The sequence below is a fragment of the Nerophis lumbriciformis genome, linkage group LG02, assembly GCF_033978685.3.
Source record: "Nerophis lumbriciformis linkage group LG02, RoL_Nlum_v2.1, whole genome shotgun sequence".
NCBI classification, from domain to species: Eukaryota; Metazoa; Chordata; class Actinopteri; order Syngnathiformes; family Syngnathidae; genus Nerophis; species Nerophis lumbriciformis.
In genome coordinates this window covers 48,121,024-48,133,080 of record NC_084549.2, presented here as the reverse complement: position 1 = coordinate 48,133,080, position 12,057 = coordinate 48,121,024, and the positions used below count along the sequence as shown (strand labels likewise).

At 38.1% G+C, this 12,057-nt stretch overlaps 1 protein-coding gene across 3 annotated transcripts in view; it reads right to left on the bottom strand.

Annotated features, from left to right (window-relative positions):
• The window catches only part of pitx3 (paired-like homeodomain 3), a 42,380-nt gene that overhangs the window by 15,711 nt on the left and 14,612 nt on the right, over positions 1-12,057 (bottom strand). Inside the window, exons 1-4 of one of the 3 annotated variants that reach the window (XM_061963854.1) lie at positions 7,167-7,234; positions 6,900-6,984; positions 5,806-5,945; positions 374-491 (exon numbers count right to left, since the gene is read on the bottom strand). In XM_061963854.1, the coding sequence (XP_061819838.1) occupies positions 374-482 (109 nt within the window). In that variant the 5' untranslated portion in view covers positions 483-491; positions 5,806-5,945; positions 6,900-6,984; positions 7,167-7,234. Of the gene's footprint in view, positions 1-373; positions 492-5,805; positions 5,946-6,899; positions 6,985-7,166; positions 7,235-9,762; positions 9,892-12,057 lie in introns of those variants that run through there. The other 2 variants (XM_061963862.1, XM_061963846.1) reach the window with 2 other exon arrangements.

The following is a 12,057-nucleotide window of genomic DNA, read 5'->3' as shown; positions in this document are numbered from 1 at the left end:
AGGATGCAGCTGGGATAGGCTCCAGCACCCCTGCGACCCCGAGAGGGACCAGCGGTATAAAACAGATGGATGGATGGAATTTTGTGGAGTTCGTGTATCTGCACTGCAACCACATAATTTCTACATTGTTTGATAAATAAAGTCTATCCTATCCTAATGTTGGATTTACAGATCCTGAAGACCATGTACTCCTTATGAATACAAACTAATAATAAAAATAAAAATAATATAAAGCAGTAAATTCTCACAGCAGACAAAGAAAAGTCAAATTTAAGCATATGGCACCAGGGCACGCTTAATCTAGGGGGCGGCCCCAGTGCTGAGGGAGTTTTAGTTGACAGACAGACTTTATTAGTGACCGTAAGGCACTGACCACTGCTCTCCTGGCCTTTACTGCTGGGCTCGTGATGAGGGGTACTTGAGTCGGACAGCGACAGCGCCGGGCTGCGGGCATCACTATCCGTCAAGAGGTTAAAATCCATAACCAGGCTCTGTAAACACAAATAAATACATGTTTGATGCAACATAGGGTCCACCATTCATTTAATTAATAATACCCTATCAAAATAGCTTATTAATAACGGACTTTATTATTTATATGCAATACCATGTAGAGTATGTATAATTAAAATTATCATTATTACTTTGTGCCTGATTTGGTGTTAAATGCTAAACTTAAAAGTAGAATTTTAGGAGTCAATCATGCAGTTAAAGGGGAACTGCACATTTTTAGAATTGTACCTATAATTCACATACGTCTTTCTCTTTTTTATATTTTATATTATATTGTAATATAAGGCAAGTGCAAGGTGGCTAACAATGCAACTAATGGGAGTCCTCTATTGTGCCAATAAAGCCTCTAAAAAACATCTACAAGTCGCACACAATACTCCATTTACATCCCGTGATTAACCAAGTATTAGCAATATTGTTATTATAAGCGCTAATGCCAAGGAACTACTAGCTACTAGCAACTATAAATAAAAAAGGTTATCATTTATTCCTGCATACTTTGAAAAAAAAACAGAGGAAAAAGACAGAATGTGTGATTGTGTGTGTGTCGGCAACAACGTTCTACTTTGTATTCACTACATCATCTTGTCTTTCCATAAGCAATTTATCTTCTGTTGGAACAAACTAGGTGTGTGTCATATTCTATCAACAAAAAAACAAGTATGGCTGATAGGTGCTTGCATGTAAAATGTGTGATAAATCTCTGAAACAAGCAGTCCTGCAGCATGTTTACTTGTGCAAAGCTGGACAGCCAGTTAACATCTAAATGTCCTTTGTGTTTTCCATGCATACCATTGTTCTCTGTTTGACTAATTTCAATTAATCAAACTTTTTCTAACATTCGACACTACCAAATATTACAAATATGTATGATTACTGCTATCATTGTATCGGATCAATATCAATATCTACACATAGAACATCTAGCCTGCTTGCATTACCAGATGTGTGCATTATTGAATGTTTTTTGTACGTGAAACAACATACACACAGCTTGTTTTATTTCACCTTTGACCCTAATCTAAGTCATCTCCCTGCTTGTATTTCATGAAGTGTCGTGTCTTTAGCATGCACGTATTTCCTTTGGAGGATATTTTTACAACATCAAAATGTGAAATATTGAAAAAAGCTTTAGAAGACTATCTGTGAGGCCATGAATGTGTACAGACTCACTCATGACTATAAAAATACAATTAATTATCAGATATTACACTAATTCGCTGTAGCAGCTATAACAGTAAGCTAAGAATATATAGCTTAGTATATTTCGAGCTACATTTAATTAATTTTAACATCTTTACTTCTTTTAAAGTCATCTCCATCCTTTCATTTGACTCTCACTGTAAAAGGTTCGGACACCAGCGTCTGTATGTTTGAAAGAGCGTTTTACTGTAGCTGAAGATTGAGGTCTTTGTTTGCTTTAAGCATTCATCTGTTAACAATTATTAACAATTAATGACATCTTAGATTTCCAAAACGCATTTTCTGTTCATGGTATTGCATGGAATTGCATTGCTCCTCCCTGAGCTGCTACCTTATCGTGGTGGAGGAGATTGCGGGTCTCAATGACAAAACAGACTATCTTTGAATCTCAGTAAAACTAAAATAATGCTATTTGGTAACAGTAGAAGAGAAAGTCAAACACAAATACAAATAGATGGAGTAAATATTGAAAGGGTAAAAGAAAACACATTTTTGGTTTTATAATAGATGATAAAATGAACTAGAAATCTCATGTAAAAAATGTACAACATAAAGTAGCAAGAAACATCAATAATGAATAAAGCAAAACATGTTCTGGACCAAAAATCACTTCATATTCTCTACTGCTCACTAGTGTTACCATATCTGAGTTACTGTGTAGAAATATGGGGAAATAACTACAAAAGTACACTTAATTCACTAACTGTGTTACAAAAAAGATCAATTAGAATAATACATAATGTTGGATATAGAGAACATACAAACCCTTTATTTATTAAATCACAATTATTGAAATTCAACAATTTGGTGCATTTGCAAACAGCTAAAACTATGTACAAAGCAAACTATAACCTGCTACCCAAGAATGTACAACAATTCTTCTCAACAAAAGAGGAGAAATATAACCTTAGAGGAAAATCTAATTTAAAACATTGGTATGCGCGTACAACACTTAAAACATTTAGTATATCTGTATGTGGAATTAAACTATGGAATGGATTAACCAAAGAAATCAAACAAAGCACCAATATGATTCAGTTTAAGAGACGGTTCAAACTACAAGTGTTCACAAAGTACACAGAACAAGAAGTATGATGAACATCTTGAACCCTTTTTTTCCTTTTTTTTTATTGAGACAAAGATTATTTATGTATTTAATAATTGTATGTTTACTATGGTATATTGTTTATTTATTATTTATTTGTTCACTGTTCTGTTACAGAGAAAAAGGAAATTGGATAAAATTGCTATGGTGTGAAAAGGGGTAGGATTACATAAACTCTGCTTCTTCCTACTCCTTTTTGGACATGCTGTAATGAAACAACTGGAACTGTGTGATGTATTACATTGTATTGTATGCATGTTTGAAATCAACTGAAACTGAACTGAACTGAATGATCCTATGAGGGTCTCGGTGAGGGACCAGACAAAAAACAGCTCAAAGACACCTATGACTAGACAATATCAAAGACCAAGGTTTCCCTCATCGAACGCAGGTCACTGGGTCCCCTCTCTGGAGCCCAGCCTGGTGGTGGGGCTCGATGGCGAGCACCAGGTGCCCGGGCCTGCCTCCATGCGGCCCGGCCGGGCATAGCCCGAAGAGGCATCGAGCTTCCCCCCTCAAATGGGCTCACCACCCATACGAGGGGCCATAGAAGTCGGGTAGTCTGTGAGCTGGACGGCAGTCGAAGGCAGTTGATGGTCTTATCCTCAGCTACAGAAGCTAGCTCTTAAGATGTGGAATGTCACCTCGCTGGTGGGGAAGGAGCCTGAGTTGGTGCGCGAGGTAGAACAATTTTGGCTTGATCTAGTCGGCCTCACTTCGACGCCTAGCGAGGGCTCTGGAACCAGTCTTCTCTAGAGCGGCTGGACTCTCTTCCATTTTAGCGTTACCAGCAGTGAGAGGCGACGGGCGAGGGTGGCTATACTTGTTGCCCCGCCGCTGAAAGCCTTTACATTGGAGTTTAACCCGGTAGACGAGAGGGTGGCTTCCCTCCGCCTCCGGTTGGGGTGACTCGTCCTGACTGTTGTTTGTGCTTACGCGCCAAACAGCAGTTCAGAGTACCCATCCTTTTTTGATTCACTAGCAGGAGTAATGGAGAGTGCTCCCTCAGGTGATTCCCTTGTTCTACTGGGGAACTTCAATGTTTATGTTGACAACGACAGTGAGACCTGTAAAGGCATGATTGGGAGAAACGACCGCACTGATCTGAACCAGAGTGGTGTTTTGTTATTTTGTTTGTGCTGGTCACAGATTGTCCATAACAAGCACCATGTTTAAACATAAGAGGGTCCATATGTGCACTTGGCACCAGGACACCCTAGGCCGCAGTTTGATGATCGACTTTGTGGTTGTATCATCAGATTTGCGGTCTCATGTTTTGGACACACGGGTGAAGTGAGAGGTGCAGCTTTCAACCGATCAGGGTCTGCTGGGAACATCTGGCAGAGTCTCCAGTCAGAGAACGTTTAGATTTCAACCTCTGGAAGACCTTTGAACATGTTACGAGGGAGGCGCTGGACATTGAGTCCGACTGGACCATGTTACATGCCTCTATTGTCGAGGCAGTCAATCGGAGTTGTGGCCGCAAGGTTGTCTGTGCATGGTGTGGGAGTAATCCCAGAACCCGCTGATGGACACCAGTGGTGAGGGATGCCGTCAAGCTGAAAAAGTGTGCAAAGCTGGGCTGGCTATGGATTGATGGGCGGCATTGATTTTGTTTTTAACTCTCCGACACCAGCTCGAGAACATGTCATGCAGTCAAGACATGCTTGAGAACCAAAAAATAGCATAACAATGTCAATTAACTTTCAGTCTCTCTAAGATCTTGTGACGTTGCGATAGCGGCAATTCACGCAAATTCACTCAATCCCTATGAATTATGTGCAACCTCGCAACTTTGCCAAATGCCCCCAATTTCACCACACATGTTGTTCAGTCCACGCTATTTGGCCAAACAACTTTGTCTCTGTCTCTGAGTGGCACTCAAATGCACACGTCAACCGCACAAAGTGTAACAATTTACAATGATGAGCAAGCTACACGGCAAAAGTAGCTCGCTACATCAACACTACAAATGTATAAATATATATCCCAATTTAATGTACAACTTTCCACCAAACAAATAGGCAGATAAAAAATGCTCAGTTTATTCATTAAAAGAAACACAAACTGGAAACATGCCATTTGTCTGGCTTTTTAACATTTTAACTTTTCTTTTAACTTTCAAAGTTGCGGTACTATGTACAAAATGAAGGGAAAGACGCTGGAAACAACTTAAATAAAAGGGAGTGACAAAATAATAATAATTAATAAACTCCAAAATGTGTACTCTCTATTGAAATGGAGACTTTTAAGCACATGATAAAGGACTGTTTCAACAGAAACCATAGAGACAAAATGATAATAACCTGGTCAAATGAAAAGTGCAAAACATAATTAACATTTATTTTGTGCCAGTACTGGAATCCTAATGTATGTAACTTTTTTACCAGTGTGCTACTAAGCAGCACGGGGTAATCAGCAGATCGACCAGATCTATTTTGCCTCTGATTGGCCTACCAGTAATGTTTTGCCCTAACCTTATCCTATTGTGACCCATCATACGTAAACCAACCAATCATCATGGAATTTCTCTGTATTTGTTTATTTATTTTCCCCCTGGCTTAACGGTACATTTTCTCTCTTTGTAGCATGTACAATTACAACATCAATATAGATGTAGAACTTTCAATAGATTTTTTTTTTGGACTCATAAAACGATCACAGTGAAAAGTGCACAATCTAAGGTCACAAACAATTGACGTATAGGTGCACCATCAAACATCACAAACAACAAACACAGCTGAGGCGAGGCATGTTAAACAAATGTCAAACAACACAACTTACTGTACTAACTGCAATTCAAACTCAGCAAAAGATTTTTAAGTGACAGCAGTTTTGGTGGGAGTTTGCTTTGGCCCAAGACAACCATCACTATTTGAATGAAACGAAAAGTGTTTTTAATGGACTTTAGATAATCCAAATGCAGAGCATATGGCAGGTCAAACAAGAGGCAAAGTGCCAATGGTAGGTTTGGCGGGCCTTACATCACAATATCCCCCTTAATGATGATTGTGGTCATTTGTCCTTCAAAATAGAGGCCATTGGAAGAGGTAAGTTTGTCTTCACTGAGAACTGTCAGCAAACCAACAGATGTCTGTGCCCATGCCTTGTTAGTGTCAGAATCCTGTAAGAAAAAAAAAAGTATAAAAACGTCAGACACACATTTCAAGAGAGGATGACAGGGATTTCTTAACATAGACAAGGAAATTACAGTCAACAAGATTTCAATATTATTAAAGTAGTTTAAATGAATGAATTCCTTGTGATAATGGAGAGAACACTGCAAATATTGCAATGCATGAAATTGTCACATGAAAAGCATATCTATGTGGTGAACCACTTTTTCAAAAAAGTGCAGAAGGCATAAGTTCCTTTGCAGTGGGTTCATGAGGCTCACTGGCGGCCCACAGACCAGATCCGGCCCAGGAATGATACCAAATCGGCTCCCAAGTTTAGTTAAAGAAAAACAAGTAACTTTTTCAACAGATTCCTAAAAACACTAAAGCACTCTCAAAATCAATGATCTTTGACTGTTGGTATTTTGCAGCAGGTCTTTAAAAATGGAAAAGCGCTTCTGGAGTATAAAGGATCTTGGACCGATGTTAACTTATTGCTCGTGTTTTATTTTATGACTAACCACTTTAAGGTATGCCAGATCCTTTCATACATTTTAACCTTCTTGAGAGCCAGCATCCTCTGCTGTAAACCCTTGTCTTTTACATAACTTGTCACATTTTTTCTGATTCGGGTAAGAAATATATCAAATCAAATTTCCCCTAGATAGGATGCTAGTTCTTCAAATTAGATTTAAAAAATTAAAAAAATAGTATCAAGAGACGTGTGAAACAATATTTGCAGCATTTCGTGTATGTAACTCACTGTAATTTAGAGAGATGATAGATGTGTGAAAACCCTCAAACTTCAATGAGTTACAATAACTTCCAAGTGCAGATGAGGTTCACCGATCAGTGATCTCAGGGAGGTTTCCATGAATTGTCAGTGGCCACAGTATGAGTAACCCCACCAGATACAAAGACAGAAACAGTCTCTCTCACATCCTAACATAGAGATAACTTACAAAGCAGGTGAGGTAAAAGCTGCTGGAGTCATTCCCAAAAGAACGGGTTATCTCTGAGGCACAAGGGTGCGCATCGCTGCCACGTCTGGGATTACCACACAAAATAAAGTTACTCACAACATGGTAAAAACGTGTAAATAGTCTGTCAAAAGAGTATTGGTCAACAATGTGACTTTTGAATTAATTGTAACCATTGACATCACACAACAAGTGTATTATTTGTAAAGCAATATAATAATGACATAAGAAACATGCAAGTTAACTCACCTTTAAATCAACTTTCTGTAACAAGTCAGCCAATGTCTGTCCAACATCTCTACGCTTGGATTTAAAAATGATCATGAAGCGTGGTGCGTAACGATCCAGGGAATGAAAAAATCTCTCTCCAAGTTTTTAGTGAAAATTCTGTTGGATTCAGCTAGCACATGAGAAACAGACAACATATAGTAAACACGTTGACACAAGGAACGAGGTTTACAGAAAAATGTTATATTGTTGTGATTCGAGTTGCAATACATACTTCACGATCATCATGTTCCATTATATTGTTTAAAAATTGTTGTCTTCCTTAAAAAAATATACAATTAAAAAAACTCACACATTTTAGAGTTGTAATTTTTGCTTAAGGTTATCATACTGTCAGAATCTCATACCGGCCCATGCCTAAGTACTATTGCAAAATGCTTGAAATAAGAACACAAAACAGTGACTTACAATGTTACCCCACTGGAATGCAGACTGATGGGATGGTTGTATCTTTCAACACATATGTCTTTGAGCTGCTAAATTCAAAATAATCCCCACTTCTTAGATACAAAATGCTTCCTGATGTTGCTGCCAGGTCTTTTGCTGTGTTCTATTTGTTTTTATTTGTTTAGACCAGCTGAGAGGCAGTTGGTAACGTGTGGCTTTTTAAAGTTGACCAACTTCTAAGCTTGGTGCCCGAACCTACTATACACGTGAAAGGCATGATATATGACCTAGCATTAACTTTTACTAACTCAAAAGCAAGCTTCTTCCTTATTTTATGCCAGGTCTCAACCAATGTTATTAGCAGCTCAAGCTAGCTAGCAGCTGGCTACTTTCTAGTGGTTGGAGGAGCAGTGTGAGAAAGCCGATGTGTCACGACGCCAGAAACGTTGTTACTTGGTGTAAGCTCTGACACTAACAATGTCGCTCTAGCTTGCTTATTGTACTTTCCAGACTATAGAGCACACTTAAATAAAGCTGCACCTACTTTATTTTTGGATAAATGTTATTTTGGTAAATATACTGGCCGCAAAAGTCTAAGTCCCAGGTGCACACATTGAAACCTGAAATATTTACACAAGTATTTGTGTTTATCTAAACCAGTGGTTCTCAAATGGGGGTACGCGTACCCCTGGGGGTACTTGAAGGTATGCCAAGGGGTACGAGAGATTTTTTTTTAAATATTCTAAAAATAGCAACAATTCAAAAATCCTTTATAAATATATTTATTGAATAATACTTCAACAAAATATGAATGTAAGTTCATAAACTGAACATCAAATCAAGTAGGCTATTCCATTCATTACAATGCAACAATGCAATATTCAGTGTTGACAGCTAGATTTTTTGTGGACATGTTCCATAAATATTGATGTTAAAGATTTCTTTTTTTGTGAAGAAATGTTTAGAATTAAGTTCATGAATCCAGATGGATCTCTATTACAATCCCCAAAGAGGGCACTTTAAGTTGATGATTACTTCTATGTGTAGAAATCTTTATTTATAATTGAATCACTTGTTTATTTTTCAACAAGTTTTTAATTATTTGTATATCTTTTTTTCCAAATAGTTCAAGAAAGACCACTACAAATGAGCAATATTTTGCACTGTTAACAATTTAATAAATCCGAAACTGATGACATAGTGCTGTATTTTACTTCTTTATCTCTTTTTTTCAACCAAAAATGATTTTCTCTGATTAGGGGGTACTTGAATTAAAAACATTTTCACAGGGGGTACATCACTGAAAAAAGGTTGAGAACCACTGATCTAAACAATTTAACAAAAAAGACAGTACCTGTAACACGGCATAAATTAGCATACCCGAGAGGTTATTGGGTTCCTCTTCTTTGGTGTCAAAGTTGAGTGGACTCAGGATTGCTTTGTCCAGTGTTTTCGCACCCTTTTTTTTATTATTTCTCTTATATCTTGAGACTAAAGCCTTCTTCAGTGCGCGGCAGTCTACCTTTTGGGGCCCGTTTGTGGTGTTGGATTTCAGTTCCGTGCGACCGCTGTTTACTTTTTCCATGGCAGGTGTTGTGCCGGAAAACGCACCCCTGCCATAATATGCACCCCCTGACGACACCGGGTCGACCGTCTTCAGTTATGGGGCTACGTTGTGTGCATTTTGACTGCCTTTGCCATGATGAAGGTGAGTGTTTAACGCACTAAATGACTGACTGAATAATTGTATGAGCGCATTTGATTTAACGTGAACCATTTAATTGGCGGCATGTGAAGCTTGTAATCCGGAAAAATTCTTTCATCATTATAAATAAAGTCTATCCTATTCTGTCTTGTAAAGGGTTTAAAACGTTGCAACAAAGTAGCAGCTTATAGTCCAAAAATTACAGTACTACATTAATAGCACGTTTTTGGCGTTTTTTGGGATGTTTTTATAGAGCGCTTTATAGGCGGAATGGATAAATCTCATTAACATGCGTTGTTAGCTGCCTAATACGAGAAGTTGTTCAATGTTTAAAATGCACAAAAAAGGGAAAGACGTGTTTTTATCTCACACAGGGATTGCAAATGATGGGCAAAATAAAACTAAAAAGTGCAGGTTTTCTTTAAGTTGAAATGATGTACAAGAGATCCATTGTTAGCATCTCACCTTTACTTATTTCACTGAAACACTGATAAATTGAGAGCCCTTGGGTGAGCTGCACACACTTCTTCTCAATATTCACCTCTTCGGATGACCTGAAAGTGAAAAGTTGTAATGAAATTAAGTTGACTAAGTAGTTTTGTATTAGAGGTGGAAAAAGTATTCTGTGATGCATCACGATTTCAATACGGACAACTCTGAAATTATGTCCAAATATTGATTATTTATACATGTTAGATCAAGTAATACAGACAGTTATTTTATACATAATAATGAAATGTAATACATTCATGACATAAAATACGATAATATACAGTTTTCTGGGAAGGCACATGAGTGCATGGTTTTAAGTTGTGAAGAAATGAAGCACACTGCATTGTTGCTGATGGGAGTGCCTGTGGCATGCCTGGATCTCCTCTCCATCGAATTCTTAAGTTCAGTTACTGAGTGAATGCACCACGCAAGAAGCAAATCCTGAAAAGATGGTCAGCGCCGTATTGTGAACAAATGGTGCACGCTGAAAGCCATCAAGGAATTGAACAGTGCACACTCACAGTTAGCATCAGTCAACGAAAAAAAAATGGTCAAAAAGTTAAATGTATCTTAATTACTGTATTTTCCGCACTATAAGGCGCACCGGATTATAAGGCGCACCTTCAATAATGGCCTATTTTAAAACTTTGTTCATATATAAGGCGTACCACATTATAAGGCGCACCACATTTTAAGGCGCATAGAATAGACGCTATAGTAGAGGCTGTAGTTGCGAGACTTGTTGTGGCTCAATATTGGTCCATATATAAGGCGCACCGGATTATAAGGCGCACTGTCAACTTTTGAGAAAATTTGAGGTTTTTAGGTGCGCCTTATAGTGCGGAAAATACCGTAGGTGTTTTATATCCAAATTGGATGTTATTTTTAGCTGATATTTTTATCATTCGAATGCAAAAGCATAAGAATTCGACCGGGCGTAGTGAAGAATCCTGAAAGGTAGGCAATGGAGTCCATCCACTTGTGTCTAAGGAGCTGCGCACACACTAAAAAAAGGCCAGTAAGCAAACATGTCAATACCTTACTAACATCAGTCAAACAACAATAGGTTGTATTCAGACACGTGACTTTTGAACGGAAGCGAACAAAGTGGTGGGCCACCCAACCAATATGGCTACTGTGCAGCAAACAGTGCAAACTATCTAAGTACGCAAGGGGTCTAGATCTAAACAAATTATAAGCAGATATGAACAAAAAAAAATCAAACTATGCAATGGAATCTATCCCTGTATGTGTGATCTCAAGGATTATCCGTCGATCGCGTTTCCAGACATATTGAACAATCTGGTGCTCCAAATGTCATTCTCCACGACAAAACAGATGAAAACTTGGAACAAAACAGAGGTCTACAACTTTTGTGTGTGGCTGGGTCAAGGAAATTGGTATCAAAACTCTCCCAGATAAATCGTGCATAATTTTGCATAATGTTGTATTTCATGATTTAACTTCGCGTCTACAGCCATGTTAGTTGCCTTATAGTTGTTGCACGTACCGTTGACGAGTATTCGTGTTTTTCCCCATCTTAAGCAAAATATATCTATAGATCTCAACATTGTGTATGTGCTGAAAGCTTAATTTATGATTGCTGCCTTTCGTAAAAGCTTAATTCGTATAGGTTTTGCTTACATTTGCTTTCTTTTATTTAGACTTGGCAAGTTGGTGCTTCACTACTTCACTCTACTTCACTTGTAGCAAGCATGTGTTTTAAGAACTCCAAAATATGATAAAATACAAATAATGTCCAGAATTGTCTTAACGTAAAAAGTATATCAAACACATCTTTATTAAAGGGGGCATATATTATAAGATTATACTTCTTTCTGGAGTGCTTGCCACTTTTCTCATTGTCTTGCGTAAAATCTTGACATCTTTCGCCCTTCTTGATTACCTCTTAAAGAACTCTGAAGAAACTTTTATTCTTTTCGCTATGACAACAGATGCCCCACCACTTCGAGACTCACATATTTTATGAGCCAGACGTGACGTCGGGTGAATACAACCAATTAAGTCAATATAAGTTGCCTACAACACAACTTACCTCGTGGTTCAGATGTACCTGTATTGGCAAGTGGGGAAGGAGTATGTCGGGCTTCTGATCTTCTTCTCTCTTCCTGTCATCTTGTATCAAGACTTTCCAAGTGGTGGAAAGTAAACACTTTCTTCTTCTTTGTTTTCTTCAATGCTCCTTTGTTGTTGTATGTAGTTTTGCCAATGACTGGTCTGTTGGTATTTTGCAGTAGTTTTGAGCCT